General features: G+C 42.4%; 2 protein-coding genes across 5 annotated transcripts in view; one reads left to right on the plus strand and one right to left on the minus strand.

Annotated features, from left to right (window-relative positions):
- LOC119658037 (calmodulin-A-like) overlaps positions 1–27,298 on the plus strand; it is a 498,102-nt gene that overhangs the window by 129,914 nt on the left and 340,890 nt on the right. The gene's annotated exons all lie outside the window — the stretch shown is intronic.
- On the minus strand, positions 164–26,948 carry LOC119658036 (vitellogenin-2-like). Of its 2 annotated transcripts, none has more exons than XM_038065269.1 (5): positions 26,804–26,948; positions 11,968–12,196; positions 1,659–1,921; positions 1,393–1,528; positions 164–853 (listed from the first exon to the last, which is right to left on the minus strand). In XM_038065269.1, the coding sequence occupies exons 2-5, from the start codon at positions 12,194–12,196 to the stop codon at positions 342–344; spliced, it is 1,140 nt and encodes a 379-aa protein (XP_037921197.1). In that variant the 5' UTR covers positions 26,804–26,948; the 3' UTR covers positions 164–341. The 2 variants fall into 2 exon arrangements, with proteins under 2 accessions (XP_037921197.1, XP_037921198.1); XM_038065270.1 differs by lacking the exon at positions 26,804–26,948 and adding an exon at positions 26,644–26,761.

Here is a 27,298-nt window from a genome sequence, read left to right on the forward strand (position 1 = left end):
GACCAGGTGAGGCCACATCCCTTCCTCTCACGACAAATGAAGCAATCATATACCCACTCCCACATAGGAAAACACAGAACTTTGAGTACGTAAAGCGTGCCTTCCCCGAATTGTTTCAATATTTGGTATGTTTGAAGAGAATCGGAACATACTATATTAACAATTAGGTGCATAGAATTGTGTTTATTAAACCTCTTCCTTAGTCAACATAACTTTAACATACAAGAAATTGCTTCAGACCGTAACTAACTATTGTAAACAAACAACATGCATAAAATATACAACTCAGGTAGCGATTGCCTTCTATTCAAACCTACCCCTACCACTCCTCCTTTCTCTAATTAAGCGCACTTCTGTTGGTTGCGGGTGGCGTTCTTACCGAACGGTTCGGCCGCATTCACATCCAGGAAGTAATTACCTTTAATTGTACTCGGCGTCATGTATCCCATTGGGGCTGGTTCACCCAGGCACTTTCCGGAATTCAACTTGTACAAGGCGCTACATTTGACTCCCATGAAATTCATCTCATTTCCGGGTCGAACAGATTCGGCATAATATCTCCATGCACGCAAATGGGCGCAACTGATATCAAGACAGCCAGGGGGCAAAGAAGTCACTCCACCCGGGTAGAAGTCTACATCCCCTAGCGGGTCACGTTGCCCCAAAGCTCTCGAATTGGTGTGAATTACGTCGACGAATTCGGCATCGCCCCGCTGCAATCCTGTTAGGGCCTCGCCTTCGTTGAAGCACGGATTGGCCGGGTCTAATCCAGTGATTCGTGGCAGGAGCTCGCCTGTGTGGAATGTAAACGAACGTCCGGCCACACCCGATATGTGCGCTCCTAAGCTGTGCCCTGGAATAATAAATCGTCGATATAAAAAATGTGATATGCCCTCTAACCTGTGGAACTTGCTGAAATATATAGTGGACACTGAATAGCGAAATTCCTGGTCCACAGCAGTTTCGAAAAATGAACAGGGTCATATGTATATCGATAATAGCATGTCCTCCGTGTGTACCTTTCCTTAACGTTGCCTTCGAGATATCTTCCAGGACTTACGGCTTCAGAGATATGTTATGCAAATCCCATTCGGGAAAAAGCTGTTATTTTCCGCCTCCGATGGTGAAACCTGGCTGATTTATGATGCGAATAATTTGACTACCTTTAAATGAATGTTGAAACATTTTCCATCAGCCCTTGCGGGTTCCCCCGAGGGAGGGCGAGCTGAATATTTCGTGCGTATATTGCGTATCCTCTTACCGACCTTGTGTCTTTCGTAACACAAATTCTGCTCCCAGGTGACTTGCGAAGATACAGCTTAGTCCCAAATAAAGCTAAATGGGCTTGAAATTTCGCCATTCAATGTACGATAAATTCCTATTTGAACCTACCTATGAGATGGATGTTCTCACGTGGCACGACTTTAATTAATTCCGCTAAGCCTTTTCCGATACTTTCACCAATTTCTTCGGTATTAAATGCCGACCACGTGTATAGGGTGTCAATGAAACGTGCAGAATCAACAACCTGTAATCACGTTTATGTTTAAATGAAAAGATATTGCGAGCTCAAGGTGACGTTGGGAAGGGGGAGGATGAGCTGAACGGAATGTCTCTGAATTTGATGGAAATGAAAATAAATTGCCCTTGCAACGTACCACGAAATTCGAATCGCCCCGACAAAAGTACGCCTCCGCAAGGGTGTTGATGTCGTTTCGGGGCTCTTTCAAGTCCGTTGTCCAGCCTGTTGTCAGGATGACCACTTTCTTGGTCGGGTCGAAAGCGGAATGGCCCCACATTGACTTGGCTTCCATGAGCGGGAATGAGAAGTTTTCCTTCGGAGTCATCAATACGAAACTCATATTCTTGATATCAGGTGATACCCGAGGCTCGATGGCATCAGCCGAGAGAGCAGCAGAACCTAAAATGAATTTGTGTAAGAGTCCAGACATATGGAATTAAATATCAAGATGATGGAAGGCGAGCTAGTAATTGAAATTGATTTGATGTTTATGCATTTTTGGGGGGTACAGCTGGTTTGGTTATCCTTCATAATGCGAGATTTATTTTGTAGACAAATTTTCTTCATTTCTCAACGGTGCTCAGTGAGGTTGCTCCAAGTCTGATACTAGATAATACCAATTCAATTATTCACTCGTTAGCGTCGTATTGAAATTCAGACCTAACTTTTCTCCAGAAAACCATATAATACCAGATTAGATGATGAGCAGGAGACTTCGGAATATTTCAGCTGCTGGGTTGTTTGAGTGACACATGGGCTCTATGGCAATGGATTTCTAAAGAGGCGTTGATAGGATTCACAAGAGAGGAAAGTTAAAAGAGAATGCACATGTTGTTTGCTTATTATTGAGCACCGTGAGAAAGGTTCTTTTCACAAAGAGCGCGGCGGCGGAAAAATCACGAAGTTTTCATTGCAAATGATGGCCAAAGTTCCAAGGACCAAAGCTCATAGTATATCACTATCTTCTCATGCTTCAGAGAATTATTAATGAGATGACCATCGGGATGTTAAGTAGGAAGCAAAGGGAAACTTTTAAAGGAATAACGCCTAGAATACTCATATTTAGTTTTTTCCCTTACATTGGCATCAGAGCTTTTCTTTTCAATAGATCAATTTGCTGGTCCTGGAGCGCGCGGTAAGTTCCACCTCTTCACCCACAATTTCTTAACAAGGTGGAGCTTTTTGGAATAACTTGTCCTCTTGAATCCGTAGAGCTGCGGTTTGAGAATTCACCTAAAGTATTCCCTTCATATCTGAGCTACTAGCCTGAACATTTTGAACCGTTGTTTCTAGTAAAAAGCAATAGGACTACCACCTTTGCTATCGAAAACGGTCAATAATAGCACTGCCAGATAGTTGGTCCCGGATGGTCCTGCTTTAAAAACAATAGATCAGTAATGGTGACCGATGGTAGCTTAATGGGAACATCTGCTGATCATCATAAGTTTTTGGGATAGCTTTGCCTTGGTCGTGTTCGACAACTCAGGATGGTTTTTCGACCACCTCCAAACACTTTTTGTCATTACAAATGGTGCCCAAGTTGGGACCAAACATTCGGTTGGTTTGAATATTTAAGTCAGTAAAGGATAGCCTTTTCCGACTCCCAACTCTGTTTTGGTGTGTCGAATAGAGACATAATAGTTTCTCAACTTCGTTCGCGGCTAGTCTTCATGTATACTTGACTCTATCTTGCAAATTTTAGGTTTCACGCCTTTTCCCCAGAAGCAAGTGTTGATATGCCTCAATTTTCCTCCCTACCTTGTAGAGTAGAGTTTCCTATCCTCTCCTCGGTTTTATACCTGAAGAGCTGGTCGTTTCTTGTGGTTGTCTTTGGGACTTAGCGTCTCCTTCTGGTGCCTTCCAGAAGTCTTTGAGTCTACGGGCCTTTGCAACTATATGCTAAACGGTATTATCATCAGAGCTTCTTCGATCAGATGATTGACAGTCGGCTAAATTCTATGCCGTTCCATCCTCTAAGATTCATTCTGGCTTTGTTCTCTTATTTCAAATGAAGAAGATTGGGTCCTCACGATCCTTTTTGTTTTGATTTGGGTATCTAATACTCTGCGACGCTAAGCAGTTCGATGGATGTTTCTCCGGTGAAAAGCTCTGTGGGCGGGAGTTTTCCGGCGCATAAATGCGTTAAATTTTGAGGTTAGAATGCCATTCTTACCATCCGGAACTTTTCCGGAGAAATGAAAATTTACGGATTGAGGAGCCTTTAGAATTTATTTTTCTTCGAAGGTTGATGAATATCTTGATTTGAGCTAACAGTAAAACAATTTAAGTATTCAACTTAAATTGTTTTACTGTTTTCCATATTAATAATATAATACTTTTCTTTGTTTTGGATTTAGTTTGTCTTTCATTTACTACTACTATTTATATATATTCTTTTGGTTATGTTCCGGTTATTGTTACTTTTGGTATTCCTTCTTAATTTTGGTGCTTTTATCGTTCTTCTTTTCTTTCTTGGTTTCATTTTTCTCGAGTAAAGAGATCTTCCCTCCTCTCTTTGGTTGTTTTATATGTCACAATAGATCACTTGTCCCCCGACTAACATCGGCCTCCTTCTTCGTCCCTTTCAATTCAATGGAGGTCTGCTAATCTTGACCGGCCAACACACGAGGCCACGAAGAAAGATTTGTGCGTTGGGTTGAGCCTTCCATACAAGATGCTTTAAACTCGAACGCGCAATTGGTGCATCAGACCACACAACAGCAGCCTGCCTTAACTCGTGTCGCGCGTCTTGGGTGCAAGGCAAGATCGACTACTACCATATCAGCGGATCGTGCTTACACTTTCTTCGCATGCTGGGAGCTGATATTTGATAAGACGCCACTATCGTTGCCCATCAACCAGTTCTTGTTCCGCGTGAAGGCTTTGACTCACTCAGCCCTACAGGAGGATTTCGGTCTACTGTGGACCTCTTTCTGTGACGCTCTTCTTCAGCAATTTAAGGATTCTCTAGGTGGGTGAGATATCCTCAAACTGATGCAATACCGCAGGTAAGGTCCATCCGAAAGCTTCGACAACTATTATAAAACTGTGCGTTCGTTACCCAATAGGCTAGAAAATTCCTTAACGGAGGACAAATTAGTTGAATTGTTACGTCGTAGGTTGAGACCCAACGTTCAGAGGCCACTTTTCTACTTTCCGGCTAGCAGCAGAATGAAGTTTTAGAGGAGTGCCTCTGAAGCAGGCTCTCTAACTAACTGCTGTATTTGTAGAGGGTATTAACATAATGTACATTTCAGGATATCCTCAGCCTGATGTTCAAGATTATGGTTTTCCTTTGATCTGCTGGAATTGCCGGCTGATTTTGTACGAAGACTATTGGGAGGATCCCAAAATCTTTTGTTACGGGTAGGGATTCCTGAAGTCCGTGCGTCCAAAATGACAAGTTCCAGAACCCAATCCCAGTCAACAGTTCGTGCCTGTATCTGACACACGTGACCGTGTGAATATTAGAACGCCTTCCACACTAACTGTTGTTGAAGCGTGTTGAAGCGCGCCTACATCTTAGATTTGACATACCCAGATTCGACCCCACCACTTATTGTTTATATGAAACCGGTGCTTTCGGTTCTGAGGCCCTTGCACGTGAGACTGGAACAATAACGGTTAAAGTACGGATTTTAGAAGTGACAATTTTACCTCGATGCACCAATTGTCATATTGAAAACGTGTGCCCTTCTTTGGAATCTCAGCGGTCATCCACTTTTTCTGCTTTCTAGGAATGATATGGGCTTCCCAAAATTTCCATAAGAGTAGAAGTAGCACATCCGCAGAAACTACAAACCCAGCGGCTTTACTCTGTCCATCGATTTGATCCCACAATTACGCAATCAGCCAAATCGTGTGATGTCCTTTCCAGAAGTGGCGGACGATCTGCGCAGTACTCGAGAAAAGAACATTTTTGATGGCGGCGCAATGCTCATTGAGATTCTCTGGCGGGTAAATCACTTCATATGCCTTCCGATCAGCTCTCCTGGTATTGAACAACAGCTGGATCATACAAGCGGTCGATGTTGAACTTGGGGGACGCAGCTCTCTAGCCCTGTGAGAAGTGACGGATGCAACACGCAAAGGAACGTAAGCAATCATCAGATAGTGACCTCTTTCAAAGTCGATGTCAGTGGCTCTCTTGTTACACACATCTAAAAGACAACTTGTGAATCTATTGCTGATCACACAGTGGTGAATCTGGTTGCTCGTACGGTGACCAATTTACTTTATAAAAAGCTCTATACTCCACCAATGTGCAACCAATGACGAGGCGGTGGAAACTTCAAAAATCCATAAACCTCCCTGCAATATTATTACGGTTGCCAAAACTGTGTTTCCCCATTACATGTCCGAACAAGTAGTTATCAGAGCCTAGCACGATCACAATGTTACCTTTATGAACCCTCTCCTGAATTGTGTATCTCCATTGGTTCATGGTACGGTACAGTTGTGATGCTCTTTAACCTGGAATGGAATGTTGCAGTCAAAAACCGGCTCCAGGTCAGGAGACCGCACCTTGCGGTAATCGTTAATAATAATCCTCATACCGGATTCGCATCTACTACCACTTGGCTTTCCAGAGTACGATAGGGGATGGGTACTCTGCAGAGTCCATTCTTCTTCTTACTTCGCTTAGGCGCACAATGTGTAGCTTATAGCGCACATTTCAAAAACCAATCATAATCCATTTCGAAAGGGGGGAGGAGTACGTTTTCAGACGTGTTTGGTAGAAATTAACTTTGCGCATCCCAGTTGATGCAGCTTTGATTGTATGCAGGATTATTGGAACATGGCGCCTTGTCCAGGCGACGGTATCATCGTATCAACATAATTCTGAAATCTTCACACGCTGTCTTAGCACTGCTTTGCCGGGCATCGTGACCGAAAGCAGCTAGTATTGTTGACTCAAAACATACAGATTCGAAAACGACGTCCGTATGAGCATCGACCATTGAGCAACACACCGCCGGTTTACACCTTAGCAGACCTAAGCCTAGACAACAATTGTTTTGTTTGAGGGTAGAGTGGGTTTATTATTTTGACATACAAGAAGGAAAGGCAGTGACAATCTTTTTGCAGATATTTTCGAGACACTCCAACACAGAGGTCGTCTTGTCTCTTTTTCTATCCTCTCTTGCATTTTTTTCATGAAAATTTCGCTGAGTAATCTAAAAAGGGGGTTACCTATTGCAACTCCTGAGGTTACCTTGTAGAATCTACCCCTGAAGATGAAAGATGTTTTGTTCATACACAGGGAGGCCAGTTTTATGTATTGGCGAACTTCCTCCACTCAGGTAAACCTCCTATTCATGAGGTCCTTTCTCAGGTAGCGGAGCGGCTCGATTAGAAAGATGCGAAGGAACAGGGCCTTCAAATCGAAGGATACTAACATTTTGTCGTTCACCGTTATTTCCTTCATATTGTCGCGGAATCATTCGCCTCAAAAGGACGTATATATTCATGTTCCATGTTAAAGGTTGTATATTTTCTGGACGAAAAGATTATGTGGTTGTCTGGCTCCCTTGTCCCTTTGTAGTTGCAGTCCACTGAATGTGTTGTAGCAATTTTTACCAAGTATGACTAATCACTAAGCAATTCAAGGTGATAATCACTATCTTGTCAATGTTTTTCCCCGCCTATTTGATAACCTGCTAGAGTTCTTCCAATGAAACGGAAATGTTAAATGTTTTCAATATTGTGCTTTGACCCACCTGACTCATTAAAACAGCTCAGTCAGCAACCCCTTGATCTACTGAGGCATCCGTTCTTAAAAACGTGTATTCCTCCGATACGTGCTTATGAGCCTCCTTCTCAGCGATACTAGCAAGGTTGACCTCGTCATAGGAAGAAGGGTATCTGATCAAGAACTTTGTGAAACCAATAAGGACTGTATTTATTTCCATTTTGTCTATGGTGTTGCGGGATCTTTGAGATTTTGTGTTAAAATACTGCTCGTGAAATAATCACCTCTAATAAGGTAGTAAACCGAGGTGTTGTGTGCATTGTAGCTAGAAGCGGTGCCCTTGTGGAGACGGACGCTCCTTATATGGTGGCCAATATCTCCTAAATGGATCATAGCGTGTCCACGGCACATCGTCATTTCCTGTTCGATGAAGGGCATCTCTGCTCTGTCCACGTTGAGAAACCTGATTTCCTCCTCTAGAGTTCTGCGTCTTGCGTTTCTAGGAGGACCCACTCTTAACAATTTTGGGACTGTGGATTCCACTGCAGATTTTAGCCAGTAATGCAGTTGTCACCCCTTCCGAAAGTGTGAGTAATCCATTGGCACTTTCACCCTCTAATTAGCTTTCGGTTTGAAATTTTCTCAGCAAAAGCGCATCGATGGCACGCGGGGACAGGCGGTAACTTTCCATGTAGCAGGAGCCAGCATCTCAATTGAAAGACGGAACTGCGCTTTTCCTTTGAGATAATGTGCAACGGTCTTTCAGGTTGAAGTGTATGTAATCCTTAGGACAGCAGCCTGGTTGATTGACGAGCGGTCAAATGGTAGGTGTACATCTGCGAATGTAGTCAATCTATACTCAGACCATTGAGATGTTCTTCAATCATCTCGAAATTCTTCCATGAATGAATTGAATTGAACTCTGTTTCTATATTTAATTTGCCCTATGCCCTGTCCGAAACCAGCAATTTGAGTGTGAGCACCAGTTGCTTATCCTGCTTTCAAAAAAAAGAAGCTTCCCATAAGAACAGGTGGCAGAAACTAAATGCTGCACGCAAACTATTCTGTCGTAGCCAAAGAAACATACTGCAAAGTTTGTCCTCTCGAAAGGCTAGAAGACTTGGAGAATTCACCAGCTGGTTCTATATTCAGAATAAGAATTTTACAAGTTAATACATGTCCATCCTGGAATGGGGAAGTGAACTCCATTGAACATTTCCTACATGAAATACTCTCCTGTGTTCGCTCCAGTTACAGCAGATAACATCACATTAGCTGATCGAAATTAGACGATGGTATCGTAACCAGAAGTTGTGTCTCCCTTCCATCTCAAACTTACACAAACACACCCTCCTGTGTTGCCCATTCTATATGCACTCCCTGTACTCTAACCGCTCTTTGGAGAGCGCAGAACTAACAACGGATTATGGCGAAACACCTTCTGAGTAAGGCAACCATGAGAAACTGTATCTTTTTAAGGTTTTGTGTAAAACAAAACCTTATTAAAATCGATTCAATGTCTGTCTGTCTGTCTGTCTGTCTGTCTGTCACACGCATTTTTCTCCAAAACGGCTAAACCAATCCGAACGAAATTTGGTGGACAGATGGGAACTATGGAATCCCACGCATACAGCGAGTGGCATAAATTTAGGTGGAGTTTAAAGGGGGGCTCCCCATACATGCAAAAGGGGGATTCAAAAATTTTTTTCACCTGATATAGTTGTGTAGGGTATCAAATGAAAGGTCTTGATTTGTACTTGTACTTGTACGAAACTGACATTAGTTTTGGCATAAATTGCAAAGTGCGTGAGTAAGGAGTCAAAATGTACGCATTTGAAGTGAGGCAGGACTCATTTTCGGAAACTACCCAACCTAAAAATCCGAAAAAAATCGGGGTGTTGCGCCTAGAGATTCCGATATCTGCTCAAATAAACTTACTAATAGTATATTACTACTTTTTAGAAATTTACTGAAAAACCCCCCTTGAATTCATCCTAGGACTTCCGAATTTTGTACCAGCATAGGGGATAATATTTCGTATATATGTGGTAAATTTCATGGAAATCAGACAATTAACGCCAAAGTTATAGCAGTTCAAACTTAGCAATTTCGCGCGAGTTTACTGCTTCCAAAGCCATGCAAATCAGATGCTGACGTCATAATTACCCGGAATAATTGACACTCGCGTGGAATATTAAAGTGGCATTTATGAAGAATCTATTTATCTGCAGCCCTTTTTAAGGTTTTTTGTAAAACACTAATGTGAAATCTAATCTTCACGAGGTGTCCCATTCTGGTATCTGCTCAAATAAATTTAGTAATAGTATATTATCAACTTTTAGAAATTGACTAAAAAACTCTCCTTAGACTCAACCTAGGTGTACCAAATTGCACCGACATAGAGGATAGTCTCGTGCATACACATGCCAAGTTCCATGAAAATCCAACTATTAGTGTCAAAGTTATAGAAGTTCAAACTTATCAATTTCGAGCTAATTAACAGCATCCTAAGCCATACAAATAAGATGCTGACATCATAATTAACGAGAATAATTGAAATTCGAGTGAAATGTTAAAATTCCATTCAAGAAGAATCTAATTCTCCCTAGCTCTTTTTTTATATTTGATGTTGGTTAAATTGTTGGCATTTGCTAATAATATTAAACTCAGGGTGTGAGGCGTATGAGGTTGATCATTATCAACATAGGGCTTTCCATCAAATGATTTATTTAAATCGCTTTCTAGAAAATAGCGGGCAATGGAATTTTTAGCTATATTACACGGAGCTGCCGTGCACTCGTCGCTCCTCACATCTTTTTCTTTTTGTTCAGCCATCAGTTCACAAGCGTGGTCGGCCTGTGGTGATCGGTTTCGTCATTTTATTTTATCAAATGCCTGATCAGGATGTAATCTTGAGACCTTTAAATCCCCATCTAACATATCAAGCCACCATTGTTTTGGCCGGCTTTTTGGTTGCTTACCATTGCTTTCGATGTTCTGACCAATACTGGTTGTTGAATTCTCGTTAGTGTGAATTACGTGACCACACCATCGAAAACGCCTCTCTTGCAGTTTTTCCAGGATTGGTGCAAACCCGTTCGATCGCGGATATTCTCATTTCAGACATAATCAAAACGTGTCACGCCACCATTGCATTACCACAAGACGCCGTTCATTGACCTTTATAGTCGGCCAATACTCAGAACTATAGAGAGCGGCAGACGGACGACATTGCAGTAAATTTTAGATTTGATACGTCGATCGCAAAGAACACCAGTTGGGAAATGCCACTTCATCCAGGTTGCGTTAACGTGTGAAATAATTTCATTACGCAGTTCTCCATTGGCAGATATAGACTCGAGATATTTAAATCGCTGAGTTCTGTCCATGGCAGTAACCTGCCCCTCGAGATATTTAAATCGCTGAGTTTTGGCAATGTCGGTAACCTGCCTTTCGAGATATTTAAATCGCTCAGTTCTGGCAATGGCAGTAACCTGCCCAAAACTCAACGATTTCAATATCTCGGATCAATGCTATAAGCCAATGGAGAACTACTTTATGCTCCTCACATAGGGAAACACAAAACCTTTTATACCTGAAGCGTCAAGCTTCCGGGTTCCCGACTTGTTTTTAAATACTTAGACTCTTGCGTCTTACTTGACGTTCATTTGTAGCAAAGTCACCGTGTTCTTTTAGTGACTGACCCTTGTGCCTCTGCCCTTATCTCACCCGTCGTGGCTATGAAGAAGTGATCTGCATATCGATGGGTTTGTATTTTTTTTGTGAAATTTCATCATATAAGGGCGTTCTGTATAAATGGTACTTGACGCGGTATAATCCTTGAGGCAGTACATCGTCCACCATGATATTGTCCTCTTTAATCATCCACTTTTTATTTTGCATGACTCCCTGATTTCATATTATCTTGATATGCTCAACCCCTACATGATGGGTCCCAGGTGAGTTAGGTCCACCCTCTCATCTGCTTTGCTTATGTGAGTATCTATAAACATGGCGATTACGTGCTTTTTCTGGCTATTTTTCTAATGAGTTATACAGCAGAAATCCTAATTCTACTATCATTAACAAAGTTGCCTTCGCCGTGTCCCGTCGCCTGCCCAAATGTTCTTATAAGGGAAATCCACAAAAAGGCTCAGTACGTGGACGAACACAAACGCCAAGTGTCCATGGCTAGGTGAAATTCAAACCAATGGCAAGGAAATCGAGGGGCTGCCACTCAACCAACTTGGCCCTCGCACCGTCAAAGTGGTGCATCGGTGATTCAGTGGTCGAATCCTCGCCTCCTCCAATCACGTGCAGGTGCTTGTATGCGAAATATTTTTTATATAGATCAGTATAATGTAAACCATATAAACGGTAACTTTTCATTATTTTTTGCCTTGACAGTATTAAACCTTTGTAACATTTCCAAGGTTTATGAATCCATTTAAGTTCACTCCATTTTTTCGGCATTTCGAAGTCATGGCACATGATATCCTTGGACTTTTGCCTGCTCATATGACTAACGGGGACCTTCGCTGTGAAGAGCTAATGTTCCTCCTCATCTTAAGCAAACAGAATCAAAACTAACATATTCTAATTAACCCAATTTCCGACTTTACTTTGACTCTGAGCCAACTTGACGACAGTTAATGAAGAAAAATATCGAAAGTCCATTTTCATGAAGCGCCATCGTTTGCTAAACTGATGAATAGATAAACTGGATTTGTACATAGAGTGTCAGCATACTTACAAAGCTGATTAATAGCTTTAAGCGCTACTTCAAAGGGATATCCTGCGACGATTTCCTTCGTTGTTTGGACGAGAAATTTCGGAGTTGGCAAAAAATCAGGAAGTTTTTTAGCTGTTCCCGTTGCTATGTTTTTCGCTGAGTTGAGGATATCTGAGAGGCCGGCTGCATTGCATGTAATCAAATTCAAAATAATGATTACGATGAGCAAAGAGATTTTCGTTATGAGCATCTGTAAAAAAAAGAACAAATTTCGGAAATTCAATTTTTAAACAATAGAGTGTTTATTTTAAATACAATAAATAAATAAGGCGTAATGCATCAACCACATCTATGCGCTATCCCTATAGATTTACTGAAATGTGCTGCCGGCATCTTGTTGTTCTACGTGTTATACGTGTTTCAGGGGCGGCCTTTTGGACAACAATGTTAGGATAATAAACAACCTTCAATATTCTGACCATTAATGCAGATAAAAAACGTCGGCCATAGCCCTGATCCAGATCTAGTCGAACGGCTCTCAGCTGATCATCCAGCGCATCAATCCACCGTTGATTTGAATGACCCCTTAAGCGTTTCCTATCGGCTTCAATGCTCAGACCAATGATAACGAGTAAGTTCTCGTCAGCGCGAATTACATGTACATATATGCTAAAACCGTCATCGAAGCTGTCTCTTTCATAAATTTTCGACCTCCGTTGCAATTCCATACTAGTCGCAGATGTCCTCACTTGGGATGTTATCAAAACGTATTACGGCACAGGCTCAACAGGGCATCTTTCCTCCATTTCCGCGAGGCGTCATTTATTGTCTTTTATAGTCGGTGAACGATACTCTGATAAATTTTGTATATGAGTTGTTCGTCAATGAGTCGATCACAAAGAACGTCCCGTTCGGAATATGGCTATACTGATACGTGAAGCAATTTTATAACGTAGTCGCCATTGGTCATCACTGAACAAGTCGCCACCGACAGTGATAGTGCTTGTTTCTGTTTTGTTCCGATTCGGTATTAAACCGTACTGTATGAGGCGCCTTTGTTTTGGCACGCTAGCAAAACATCATCTACGTAGAGCAATGTGTAGGGCGCTGGACGTCTGACACCTCTTGTGACAGTGTTAATAACAAGAACAAAGAAGAATCGGCTGTTTACTCAATAAACACTGACAAAGTCAGGAAACGGTTTTGATGTATCCGCCATACTTCTAACTTTACTCTTCGGTTTGTGGTAAAGTAAGGCAACTCGGCACACGAGTTCTTCTCGCACTAGATGTTATCACGGAGCATACCATATGAGTTTGCGTGGTCCATGGTCAATCGCTTTTTCTAGATCTAGAAATGTTATGTAGAGAGGGCTATTTTTCTCACGGTATTTTGGTCAACGATATCGTGAATACGGTTGTCCATAATGTTCAAAAACATTCAATCTTCGTGGAACAACAATCAGATCAGGCGGCAATTTGAGCATTCTGCTGGGTCGACTTTCTCTTTCCATATTTGGACGGCTTCACCGTTCTTTTATTTTGCTGGTCAGATGGTGCTTTACTCAGCTCAGCTGCAATATCGTCAGGTTTTGTTGCGTTCCAGGATTTCATTAGTTTGATTGTTTCCTCGATTTCTGTAGCGCTGGAAGTGGAATTGCTCCAAATATAGGCACTTTTTTTGTAAGTAGGGTTGATGAATGGCTTTACCCACAGAGTGTTGGAGTCCTCCAGCGATATGCTGTCGCACTACCATGAAAGTATCTGTCAGCCACCAGTGAACTAGCCTGGCATTGTTTAATACATTAGTTTGGGCTAGCCCTCCCGCTCCCCCTGCTTAAGATACCTTGAAATCAGGGAATTCGTTGCATCTACGGAAAGGAAGAGGGGAATTGCTAATTCAAGGAATGCCGTCAGTCAATCTCAATCTCAAGAAGAACCCGAACGTAGTGCACAACGTGACTCCATCGGTCAGCTTCATTCTGACAAGAGAGCTCCGCTGGGCCTCCAAGCTTTTAAAAAATCCTATCCCACCTTCGACAAGAAAAAATGATGTGATCCGCGTCTTCTACAACTCTATTGTAAAGCGGTCAGGATATCGTAGCTTTCCAATCCAAAATAACGTAATGGTCAATCATACTACTAAGTTGCCAATGAGTCGAGAGATCTGCGTCTTGCCTCGTTTTGCCAAGAAATTACCTTAAATACCTTAAGTCTTCCCCCTTCCGCTTGTACCGGACTTTACGGTCTTTAGCAGAGCTTCCATCCTCTACACGTGCACACGGTTTTAATAATACACTTCCACCCTACCAAGAGCATCAGCATGCACTCATAAGAAGATGTCTCCTGGTATATCTAGGTCTCCGAATATTTGCCAACAAAGGGCGATACGTCAACTGCAACCTTGTTCGCTGCTACTTTCGTTTATTCTAAAAATCTCACTTTCGAGTACATTCAGAATTCAGAATGCACTCTCCCGTGGCGTAAAAGGTGATTAAAAGAGGTTGATACGTTGAACGTCAGCAACGCTTCGGATAGGAAGTCCTCACAGCTACGAAACCGGACTATAATTGGTATTTGAAACGTGTGCACGCTACTAGACAATGGTGACGAGGGTGCCCAGATTGTTCGCTTTCTTCAATCCAAACGAGAATGCCTACGATAATACGGTGGGACTCTGGAGGGTACTCATCTACCTCTTGTCGCTGAACGTTGGGTGGCAATAAAAATGCTCTTTTCTTGGGTACCACGTTGATAGTCGGCCACTTCGCGAGGGGCGTAATAAGATATAGCTTATTGCGAAATTGTAGAAGTAGATCGATGAACGAAAGGAATTGAAAGCTCTATTGACCGCTCCAAGTGCTGGTGGACATGATGCGCTCAAACTTTGATATTGTGCAAAATTCTAAGAAGTAAAACGTAGTATGTGCCATGATAAAAATGAGTTTGTTATTGCGCTGGTCAGGGAATGGGAACATTCCACTGAACGCAATGATTTCAGAAGTGTATTCCGCATCGCAAATGTTAACGGAAAACTCTCACCTGCAATGATGAGAAGCTTCACAGGAGGCGAGAGTACTTCACCGCAGTTCCCAACCGTAGTGCAACCCGTTAAGTTCCATCGCTATTCGATGAAGTGGTAGATCACCAAGGCCAAAGCCGCGGGCTGGACGATCTTCCCTTCACCAATAAGAATCAGAAGACACCACAAAATTTCATTAACAGAGAAAGCAAAACTGGTCATCCCATTATTTTGATAGCCTTGGAAATATGCTAGAGATCAACTTCGACTGGTCTTCGCCGCTTACGCACCACAGGCAGCTCGACTTGGCACCGAGGAAGGAACGTTCTAACAACTACTTGACATAAAGACATTTAACGTACCTGCTGATGATGATACCTTTCGGGCGATCTTAAAAGTTATGCCAGTGAAAAGCAGACGGAAACAGGTTACCACGGGAAACGGGTTTGGATGGCAAGCTAAAAGTATGGTAGGCAAGGTGAACAACTCTTGGGGTCAACAGACCTGGTAAGCTGTTCATTAACCGAGCACTTGGGTTTGGAGTAACCATGCCCAAATGAAAGTCTGTGACAAGAAATGGCTCTGTCATAAGTTTCTTGTCGATAAAACACTGGTCAGTTGACATATTAACAACAATGTGAACCGGGAAGCTAAGAAACCGATCACTGTTACCCAAGCGGTCAAACATAAAGATTTTTGTGATCAGCTAGGTATTCGGGATGACAAGAAAGATCTGTATTAACTTGTCAAAAGCTCACACGACGCAACAACCGGATCTGATCTAGGCCTGCCTTTGTAAGGAACTACAGACATGATATCCCTAAAAGGTGTCTGACGTCCTGACCTACGGCATCGCTCCACCTCAGGCAGGGTCTGCCTCGTCTTCACTTTCTAACATTGATATTGCCCTTATGGAGTTTCCGGGCTTGATCATCCTCATCCATACGGATTAGGTGACCCGCCCACCGCAACCTGTTCAACCGGATTTTATCCACAACCAAATGGTCATGATATTGCTTATAGATTTCGTCATTATGTAGGTTACGGAACCGTCCATCCTCATGTAGGGGAGCAAAAATTCTTCGGAGGATCTTTCTCTCGAACGCGGCCAAAAGTTTGCAATTTTTTTTTTTTTGCTAAGAACCCGGATTTATGAGGAATACATAAGGACTGGCAAGATCATAGTCTTGTATAGTAAGAGTTTTACCCTATGGTGAGATGTTTCGAGCGAAACAGTTTTTGTAAGCTGAAATAGGCTCTGCTGGCTGCCAACAATCGTTATAGCTGTTATCGGTAGTGATTTTCGACCCTAGATAGGAGAACTTTTCAACGGTCTCAACGTTCTCCTTCCTTTATTGTTTTCGTTTAGCCAATACCGTTCGATGTTGCTCGTTCTTTGGTTTTTGGTGATGATGGTGCCACCATGTACTTCGTCTTGCCTTCATTAATATGCAGCCCTAGATCTTGCGCTGCCTGCTCGATCTTTATGAAGGTAGACTTTACATTTCGGGTTGTTCTTTCCTTAATATCAATATCAACAACGTAGGTCAGCAATTGGGTGGACTTGAAGAAGGTAGTGCCTCTTGCATGGACATCTGCATCGCGAATCACTTTCTCCATGGCCAGGTTAAAGAGGACGCATGATAGGACATCCCCTTGTCTTAGACCGTTGTTGATGTTGATTAGTCTCGAGAGTAATCCTGCTACTTTTATCTGGCCTCGCATATTGTTCAGGGTCAGTTCACTCTGTCTTATCAATTTCATCGGTATACCGAATTCTCTTATGGCCGCGTACAGTTTCACCCTGGCTATGCTGTCATAGGCGGCCTTAAAGTCGATGAAAAGATGGTGCAACTGATGTCCATATTCCAACAGTTTTTCCATCGCTTGACGTAGCGAGAAAATCTGATCTGTTGCTAATTTGCCTGGAGTGAGACCTTTTTGGTATGTTCCCATGATAGCGCAGATAATGCCCCGCATCAGTTGATGAACCGCTTTGTGTTGTTGGTCGCCACTATATTTAACCAATTCGTAATTCATCGGCTCCTGGCTACTTATGGCTTTCAAGCCGATGGTTATGGTCTATCCGCTGGTATTCGCAACATTCGAAATAAATTTCGAATGCGGCGAATCCTGCCGCGCCACAGCACAGGATCCGCGGCATTCGAAATTTATTTCGAATGTTGCGAATACCAGCCGACAGATGCCGTCCCCTTCATGGCACTCTGCTCTTCACTCCTGTGGCGAGGTCTAAACTGAGTGGATAACGCCGGTGACGTCATCTGTCCGCTGGTATTCGCAACATTCGAAATAAATTTCGAATGCCACGAATCCTGCCGCGCCACAATGGTTTTTAAGCCGATCTGCACGGACTGTTGCTTCTATGCTTGTTGGGGGCAGCATTTGTCCATCGTTTTCAGTTGGTGGGACCTCCATTCCACCGATATTTATATCGGACACTTCAGTTACTTAAATGACAAGAACGATACTTTGCTAACCGATTGACAGGATGACGAGAAGAAGAAGAAGAATTCATTGATGATGTTCAGGCACTCGGTGCAGGAATTACTACCTATACCTAGACCGTAATAAAGCGTACGGCTCCCGTGTGGAAAGGCAACACAAAGTGTGAGGCCCGAAAGTCTCTTTCCCGCTTGGACATCGCCACAACCTCCATGAAATTCCCGCCCGCTATAATCGAGCTGAACGCACATGAACCAGGAGTTCTCTTGAGACATGTAAATTCAAGGGTCATGGTACCAGTATACCCCTGGTAAGGTTTCACTTCACTTCAGATGAGTCCCCGTGCAAACTCGGGTCTGATGGTCCTAATTAAGCCTTGTAGTATTCGCCTACTGCATCACCACCAACAACCTTAAGTGAGTACGGCAGTTCCTGGTGCTACCACGTCAAGGTTCTCCTCGGCACTTTTGGCGTGGCCGACAAGATTGCCCGTCTTCCTGACCATCACCTCAGAGGACCTGCCTGGGTATGCGAATTGACCGATTTGCCGACCAAGTTCTTTGTTTATAATTGTATCAGACAAGCGTACTCCGATAATACGTCAAGGACAAGTGTTGACGAAGGCTTGGAGCTTTCGATTGACAGTTGTGGTCCATTTCCGTATGCTACTCCCATATAGCAATATACAAAGAATATTAGCATAGAACAGTCTCAACTTTATGTTTGTGTTGTGATAACTGTATTTGCAGATTGATTTGACGTGGTAGCAAAGGCGAATCTAGCGGTATTTATGCATCTAGCGGCATCAATTTGATGGAACCGTAGGCAGAAATCATTTGTTTCTCTTCTGCGGGTACTGAAATCACAACTTTTGGCAGTAGTTTATTCCTGCCTAATCTTTGTGGCACACGTTATGCTAGGCTTCAAGAAATTTGTCACGATACAGAAAACTTTTAATGAATTACGTTTGCGCACGCTCGCATGGCGTCCATTGCGGATATATCTGACAGACTGACTTTGCGCAGAGGAAGAACACTTTTGATGGCGCCCAAAACATTATCAGTATTTTTCAGCGAACTCTTCAAGTTATCTATTGTTCGGTCAGAAAAGTAGTGCTTCCAACGCTGAACAGGAACTGATTCACGAAAGTTCAACTTTAAGAAGGCTTCCCCTCTGCTCTGAAGCATCAAATATGTTTAAGATTTGCAGATTCCTAGCCCACAAATTTTTAGCTGTTTTAGTTGCTTAATATACTAAGCCGGAAGTACTTTGATTGGATTCTAAATGTCGAGCTCAATCTTGACGGCTCCTTAGCCCTCTCTTAATGGGCTTGGAAACATGTATCATGAAGATAGAACTATGTAAAACGGTTTTCTGGATTTTTTTTTGCAAACTAAGAGTTTGCTATTGTAAAGAGTTAGATTTTGAGATTCCAAAAAAATCCTTTACTTGAAGCAAAACTGATGCAATATCTGTTAAAAGAAAAACTGTTTTTAATACAAATCTCGTTTACAATTGTCATAAAAATGCTAAACATCGGAAAGACAAACAAAAGCTTCAGCAAACTTTTATTTAAGATCTCATATTTATGCAGATTCATAGTGAATAAATAACCATTTGCATCAACAAATAAACATTTTCCATTCATAATTCGATTAGTATCTACCAAGCATAAAACACTCAGTACGGACTGTGGTGCACTGGGAACTTCATGGCAAACAAAAGCTTCCTCTTTTCATTGAATCTCGCATCGGAATCTATTCAATGCAGTCTGCCTCTGGACAGAGAATGAATTTATCTACTCGTTTGATTGCTAACTAGTTTTCACGGGGAAGTAATTTGAGCTACAACAGCTTATAATTATGCCATGATAGCTGGATGCGATCAATCATTGTATGTATGGATGTGCATATGTTTGCAATCGCGGCGTGCAGATACTTATATGATGTTAACCTGCAACTCTAAACTTCACGTTAAGAATCTCTACCAACTTGGTTTACTGAGAATAACTGGAGATCTTCGTTCATAACATAGCACAATAATCTTAGATAAGAAGTGATGATGGGCATTCTCATATGAGGATAAGATTAGCGAAGCCTAGAAATGAAACGGTGTTTGCATCAGTCAGCTATCCTCTTGTGAGACGCGTGGAATTCACCACCCACTAATATAGTCAGCCAACACGAAGTCTTTTACCCCGATTGACTCATTAAACCATTCCCGCAGTAAGCAAGATATCTACGCTGTTTAACTTGTTCTAATTTGGTGTACTATTTAGTCCCTTCTCTCCTACAGGTTTATAATGCCAGACTTTGTGGTAGACTATTGGGGTTGTTGAGTATAGAATGCCAGGGCAAGCTAGAATACATCGGAATTAAGGCAAGTGTTACCTGATAACGACGTATAAGAGAACAAAACATCAGCCGAGTTCCTCCCTGAACTGGCTAGCAAATCACCAAGAATTTAGGTGCCCTTAGGCGGTGACAGATCTGAACGGCAAAAGGTCGCTTATCAGCTTGCTGTATCGTTCAGACGTCGTAATCGATATAGGTATAGTCCCCGCCCTCCGGATTGATAGGGAGCCGACTCTTTCGTGCAAGATAATTTTGACCGCTACCTAAAAAGTAATTTCGGGTAGGTTTACCCGAAAAAGAAAATCGGGATCAGTCTTAATTACTTTAATTTCTTTTTTTTCCCGAAGAGACCCCCAAAAGTTTTCAAACTGTTATGCGGACGCATAAAGCCCTACTCAGGGTAAAAGCCATCTTTGACACTGTTTCGGCCCACTGACATCCGACAACATTCTTGCAAGTCCCGCGGTGGCACTAACTGCCTTTTGGCATGCATACTCTAGGTGCTCTCGAAATCTCAGTTTGGTGTAAATTATCAACCCCACGTACTTGAGTGCCGAGACGGCCATGTGTCCACCGTCCTCCATATTCATCGTGTTTTTCATCTTATGATTCGTTATTAAGAAGGAAGCGTTTTGTCATCCGTCAACGTCAAGCAGGCTTTTTCCAGTCAGGTATTTACCGCTCTGCTGGAACAACTACAGTCAGATCATCGGCGAAGCATACAATCGTACCCTTCATTATACATGTAGGATACATCAAGGGACCCAAAACTGAGCCATGTGGTACCCCGCTGTAAAGACGTCCTTTTTGGAACTATCAGTTCTTTCTAAGAAATAATTCTCGATCAGGCTCAATAAATATCCAGAAACACTCTATGTCAGTCTATGCACCTTCAGTTCAACGGAATTGTCTTTGATATTCAGTGCCAACACGACAAAGCTGTTACCAGAATTCAGTGCGTCATTTGCTTAGCTCACCGCCGTGCTTATTGCATACACCGTAAAGTGGGCGCATCGAAACACATACTGGCGCTACAGCAGACCACTGTTGCTTTCGACAAGGGATAACAGGTTATTGTAGATGACTCTTTCGATCATCTTCCCCATTGTATCCAGGAGGGAGAACGGGTAACAGGATGCTAGATCTCCAGGTGGAATATTGGGTTTAGAATCAACATCAACTTGTCCTTTTTCGACTGAGCAGAAAATATTCCTTCTTTTATGCACACCTCCGGATAGCTGAGTGGTTAGAACACAAGGCTGTCGTCATGGTTCAAATTTCACTGGTGGCAGTGGGATTTGTATCGTTGTTTGACGTCGGACACCAGCCGACTTAGCCGTGAATGAGTACCTGAGTCAAATCAAGGTAATAATCTCGGGCGAGCGCAATGCTGACCACATTGCCTCCAACAGTCTACTGTGGTGTACCGTTACGGTCTTGAATGAAGTGGTCTAACACACTTTAAGGCCCTGATCCAACATGGACTGTTGCGCCAATGGTTATTATTATTAGTATTATGCACACCTCGAAGGTGTGGTCGAAAAGGCTGGAGGTTGGAGGAGGCCTTATTGTCACCGACCCTACATATTTCCTAACGCTGTTCCTTCCTGATAGAAGGTGATAGATCCTACGATTTGTATAAACTAAATCTGCGATTTGTGCCGACGGTTTTCCTGTATTCCGGCTATCTTCTGCTTCCTGCAATGTGCCAATGGTCCACCCTCTCCTTTCCTTTGCACAGTGGGCTCCATAGTCCTTGCTGATGTGGTCCTCTGCTCCGCATCTCCTTGTGTGCTTCGACCTGGCACCTGCATTAAAATATGGCTCCGCGATGTGACCAAAACTGAGAGCTCTAAAGCACCATTTTACCGTGTCATGCTCATTAAGGCGAGAGATAACCTAGTTTATTGTTGCTCGCCCTACTGCCAACAGTTTGAGTGCTACTTCCACTGGTAGGTTGATTAAGGCGATCATTGTCCTGCGATAGACTTTCTGTTGTGTTCTTACCGCTGACTCTTCAAGTTCAATTTGGTCGAACTCTTTTTCCAACGTCTCGAAACGTTCTTCTTTGTAGTGAGTTGATCTACATCCTTGCAGACTATAAAGATCTCTTGCCTACTGGCCCTGATTTCGAATTTCTCTCCTAAGGACTTTTGATTTGACTCAATAATTTCTTCGCCGTTATATCCTTGCATTTCTTGATTGAGCTGTTATATTCCCTCTCCTGTGCTTACAACATTTGATGCCATAGTAGCCAAGGTACCTACTACTGCGGCATTACAGTCTTTGCACCGTAATTTTATTGCTTTTCTACTCCACCCATGTTTGCTTTTATTTCTGGATATCCTTCGTATAGTCAATTTTTATCTATTGGTGGCCCTTTTGTTCCCACCTACCCGGGCACCGGAAAAGCATGCACATCTCCGAATTCGTCCATATGCATGCCCAGAGTACCTCCGCGTGCATTCCTCTATCCGCAGGAAGGGACACACTTGATGGGAGATTTGGCGACTTTAAAGTGATTGAACAATATTGAGGAAGACCAGAGACGTGAATGGAACTGGCTTGAGGCCAGTTTGTATGATCAGATCTATGAAAACCGGACACCGCAAAACCAGTGAAATGGAGAACAGCTCTGCGTAACCAGATGAGCAGGATGAGGACATGAGCACTGCTGCACCTCCAAATTCGGCAATTCTCAAAAAAGCCAAGTCTCTGGCGGTGATGACTTCTGAATCGTGTTTGTACCTCACAACGCCAACATAATAGGCTCGTTAACTGTTCGAAAGAGACTTAGAGCGTAAGAACTGGAAGGTGAAAAAGGGACCTCAAGGATGTGTAGAGTCTTCATTTGGACTCTTTTAGAAAATCGGATGGTACTTTCACTAACCTCAGACTAGAATCAGTACAGGCTCTCTTGGGAGTACACCAGCTGGGAAAACTGGTGAGAGAAGTGGAAGATAGAGAGTTGGTAGTTATTGCGAGAGTAGTAGTCTTCATTCCGAAGCCTAGAAAAGATTACTAACTCAATGAAGATTTCAGCTTCACATTATTTTTCTTGAAATGATTGGAGAGACTGGCTGCGTCTCACGTTCGGCGTTAAGGTCGCACCTACTAAATGAAAACCAACGTGCTTACTAATGGGGAAGTTCCTGTGAGTCTGCTATACATTCTTTAGTTTCGAATATAAAGGATGAAACTGAGAAAGGTGAGTATGTGATGGGGGTGTTCGTGGACATTGAAGGGACGTTTGACGGTACGTCGTTCCAAAAATTGTAGATGCGATCAGAGCGCATGGTGCCGATGATACTTTAACTAAGTGGCTCTAAGCTACGCTAACGCAGAGATTGCTGTGCGCTGAAGTGGGTGTCGAACACTACCTGAAAGTAGAAGCAATGAAAGGCTGCCGTCAACGTGAACTGCCATCGCTGCCTCTGAGGAGTATGATGACTGACACACTACTATGCGAACTGCAAAATTTGCCAATACACTTGTCAATAAGCTTGGCCTTATGCTAATGACGTGGCTGTGTTAGCTGTTTATCGGGATCTCGGAAGGTTGTGTAGAAATATACAATATGCCGTTAGTTTGATTGATAGTTGGTACCTCAGGCAAGGACTTTCAATAAATCCAAATAAAATCACGCTTGTGCTATTTACAAAACGGAGCAAACTGAATGGACTTTGCCTCCCGAAAATGAGGGGTACAATCCTTTCACATTACGATGAAGTGAAATATCTGTCAGACATGCCACACGACGAGATGGGATCTCAGGCTTCATGTGGATATACGTTGCTAACATAAGGCCCATGTTGCACCGTTGTGTGGTAGGTTAAGGAGTGACAAGCAAGTTTTCACTGCAAGAACTGTGAATCTGGCTATTACCGCTGCCATGAGAACAACAGCCGGTGCAGTTCTAAATCCATATGCAGCGGTTTTTCAGGCTGAAGGTTAGGCGATCCCGAGGGCACCAGCGTGGGTAATTGACGAGCGGTTGAAGAGCAGGCGCATCGTAAACTATAGCAATAATCAAGCTAGACTGAGGGTGTTTAGCAATCCTTTGAGTACTTCAAAAATCGTTCAGGAATATAGAAACCAGTAGTATTGGCTAATACTGCAATCAAAAAGTGGGAACAAGCTTCCTATGCCGGCAGGTAAATGGTAAAATATTCCTGTCAGGAAATAGTATGCATAACGCAAAGTTTATCCTGTCGAAAAGCAACAAGACTTGCAGGAGTATTGTGAACATTTTGACTGACCATAATTTACTAGTTGGGCATACGTTCAGAATGGGAATTCTCCAAGATGGTGCATGTCCATCGATCAATGAGGAAGCGGGATGCACAGAAACTTATTTATGTGGGTGTCCGCCTTTGGGAGTATCACACATCAAATTTGTGGTACTGATGTGCTCCAGCTAGAGCATCACTTCCTGCAACAAAAATCCTTCGATGTATAAACAAATTCGATAGACCAATAAATCAGGTACAATGGACCACATGGAAGGAGGGTTTGCCTCTCAACACCCACAAACAAAAGCATTGGCCAACATCAAAAATGTTTTTCCAGATCGCCTTTGCCCTGAGAATCCAGGACCTTTCGCAAGGGAGTGGAAGAAGGGAATGATCGTTAGGATTACAAACAGGGCACCCGTTTTGAGGCCGGCAGTTGGAGGGGTATCCGTGTGCTCAGTACCTTCGCCAAGATAATAGCTTGAATAATCCTGGAACGCATCAAAAAGCATCACAAGAGCTTGATTGCAGAGAGCAGGATGATTTATGCTTCCAATCCTCTTACTTTGATTATCATCACACCCCGCGGATCATTTTAGTACCAACAGCAGAGTTTGGATCTTCAGCTTCACCTGCTCTTCATCGATTTCGAGGAAACTTTCGACAGCGTTAACAGGAAATGAAGGCATTACGGAGAATCTAATAGCTTTTATCAGAACGGCATATGATGCGCAAAATGTGAGGTGCTGCACCGAGGTGAAATCTCGGAGGATTTTAAAGTCCAAAACAAAGTCCGCCAGAGATAGATCCTGTTACCGATATTATTTCTTCTTGTGATCCGTAACTATCTTCATGCTGCCTCGCCCGAAAGACATGGAAGAGTTCAGCGAACCATGACATCTTTCCCCAAATTCCTCAACTATGCTGATGATGCATGATCTGTTTGCTCATGGGCCTTGGCCAAATGGATCTGAATGTGGACAGAGAGGCAAGTAGAGTTTTACTGAAGATAAACGCCAACAAAATCAACGTTCTCAGTTTGACGGCTTGTCGTACAGTTCCTATCTGCATTCATGGGCTGAGCATGGAAGTTTTCGATCAATTTGTATATCTAGAATGGGTGGTCTCTGCCGACATTGGCACCGAACTGGATGTCGCTTGATGCATTAATAGCGCTAGCTCCGCTTTTACTATCTTGTCTAAAATCCCGAAACGCAGCTTCAACACGAGGATTTTTCAGTGTAAATGTTTTTTTCTGTGATGCAGTATGGGGTAGCACACAACAGTGTTAATCGAAAGCTGCAAACCTTCGTGAGCACTTACCTGCGACGTATCATTGAGGCACGCTGGGCTGATACTATTTCAAGGAAAGAACTGAGATAGTGCATAGGCCTGTCACCTGTACGCAATATGGCCGGAAGCCAAGTGACACGTTAAGGATGGGCGTCAATTTTATTGCCGGCTATCCTATGCAGTGTAACCCACTCCTCCAAGATGGCCGCCCCAAAAGCACTTGGCTGAGAACAATAGAGCGGAGGCCTCGGGACACCCTGCGGAGAGCTGAACCGCATTTCAGCAAACTGCGGCGGTTCGTGCGCTATACCACATCAAGAGGTGAATGCTAACCATATACGGACGTCTGCGATCTGGTATTGAAAAAGTTTTACTCCATGGTCTATTTTTTAAATAGCAACGAAAATCTAAGACTGTTTCAAATAATTTTGTACAAAGGGGTTTCCGAGCTATACTTGGAGGTTGTGTACATACGTTCAGATCATTCCATATTTCAACAACAGTTCAGAGTAAGACCAGCTTCAGAAGGTGTTTACTTCGATTCTATACTCCAACGATGTTTTTCGTATGAAATACCATTTTAAGAGCAATCGAGAATCACTTAATTTGCATGGATGGCGTTTCACGTTTATTATCCCTCAACGACATTTGTGAAAACAGATTTATCCGCTTCTGAATAAATTTTATAGCAAACAGGCCACTAGACGGTAAGTAATTGTTTGCAGAGAACAAACAAAACAGGAAATCCGTGTTTCACCGAATTTCTGCGTTTCTCCTAAAAGCAACTTCAAGCACTTTTCTATAAAATTATGCCCAACAATAAATTTTCGCCTTTGAAACCAGAAAAACTTGTGATAATACATTATTTACAAACCCGAAATTCGATGAATAGTTAAAATGCAAATATATGCATGCGCTAATCAGAATTAATTCATCTTTTCGAGAACGTAATAAAATTATCAAAATGAAAATCCTCGAAACTGGATGCGACAACAGGACCTCAACGCATTGTTTGCAGAATTTAATACGCTAATGAACATATTTCACCAAATTAACATTTAAATTGAATTGGTTTCAGTTCATACGGTTTTTATCTTTTACTCTGGACGTATAAATTCATTGGACAATTTAAATAGTTTCCGGTGCACAGATAAATTTCAAACAATGTGAGGATATTAATAATTAAAGGGGATGTAAACAACGAACTCTTTATAGATGATTTAATGTGCGAATTGGGTACGAATATGAAGCACAAATTAATGATTCCTTCCCAAGTTTTACTTTCAATTGAACAAAGCAAACACAAAAACTGCCACTACACCTGGACAACGTACAATTACTCGCGTGCTCAGCCAAGGGTAAATTTATGGTAATTATAATGGAATAATTAAGCGTATCACTTCACAACTTAGCATCAATAAATGATTAACCGACCAGTATGAGATGTAAGTAGTAAATAACGAATAAATATGTTAATAAGGTTCAAACCCGTACCGTGAATTGTTCTTTGGCGATCGCCTTCCTTTTATCTAACCCGTGGTGAGTGTTCTTCGCTAGCGCAGACTGAATACTCGGACAATGCTGACATTGGCAGTGATTTTATACTAATGAAAGTTGTAAAGAACAAAAGGAAAAAGATACTTTATTAAGATTATCGTCGGCTTTGATGCAGCGAATCGGAAATTGGTTGATCAAAAGCTCATTCGAGGCCTTATCTGCAGAGTCGTTAGAAACTTCTGTTTTAGAATTTATAATTGTTTTAGGGAACAATGTTCGCATATTGATGGAAAGTTTGATAGGTTGACGTAATAGGTAATGATCTTATTTATATTTAGTTGGGCAATAAAAACGGTTGGTGGGTAGAGTTTTTGTTCGGACTTTTCCCAACCTTATTGGAAAATTAGCCACGTACCAATATATGAGCTCAATTGCAAAAGCAACACTTCAAATAACAACTTAATATTCGGAGATTTACAGGAGGAAACTATC

This window comes from Hermetia illucens, chromosome 5 (assembly GCF_905115235.1).
Source record: "Hermetia illucens chromosome 5, iHerIll2.2.curated.20191125, whole genome shotgun sequence".
Taxonomy (NCBI): Eukaryota; Metazoa; Arthropoda; class Insecta; order Diptera; family Stratiomyidae; genus Hermetia; species Hermetia illucens.

Excerpts from the sequence above, each read along its gene's own strand:
- LOC119658036 (XM_038065269.1), bottom strand. The coding sequence starts at position 12,196 with ATGCTCATAACGAAAATCTCTTTGCTCATCGTAATCATTATTTTGAAT. Across the intron at positions 1,922-11,967 it reads TAAAGCTATTAATCAGCTTT|GTTCTGCTGCTCTCTCGGCT; the intron begins GTAAGTATGCTG and ends AATTCATTTTAG. Across the intron at positions 1,529-1,658 it reads GGGGCGATTCGAATTTCGTG|GTTGTTGATTCTGCACGTTT; the intron begins GTACGTTGCAAG and ends ACGTGATTACAG.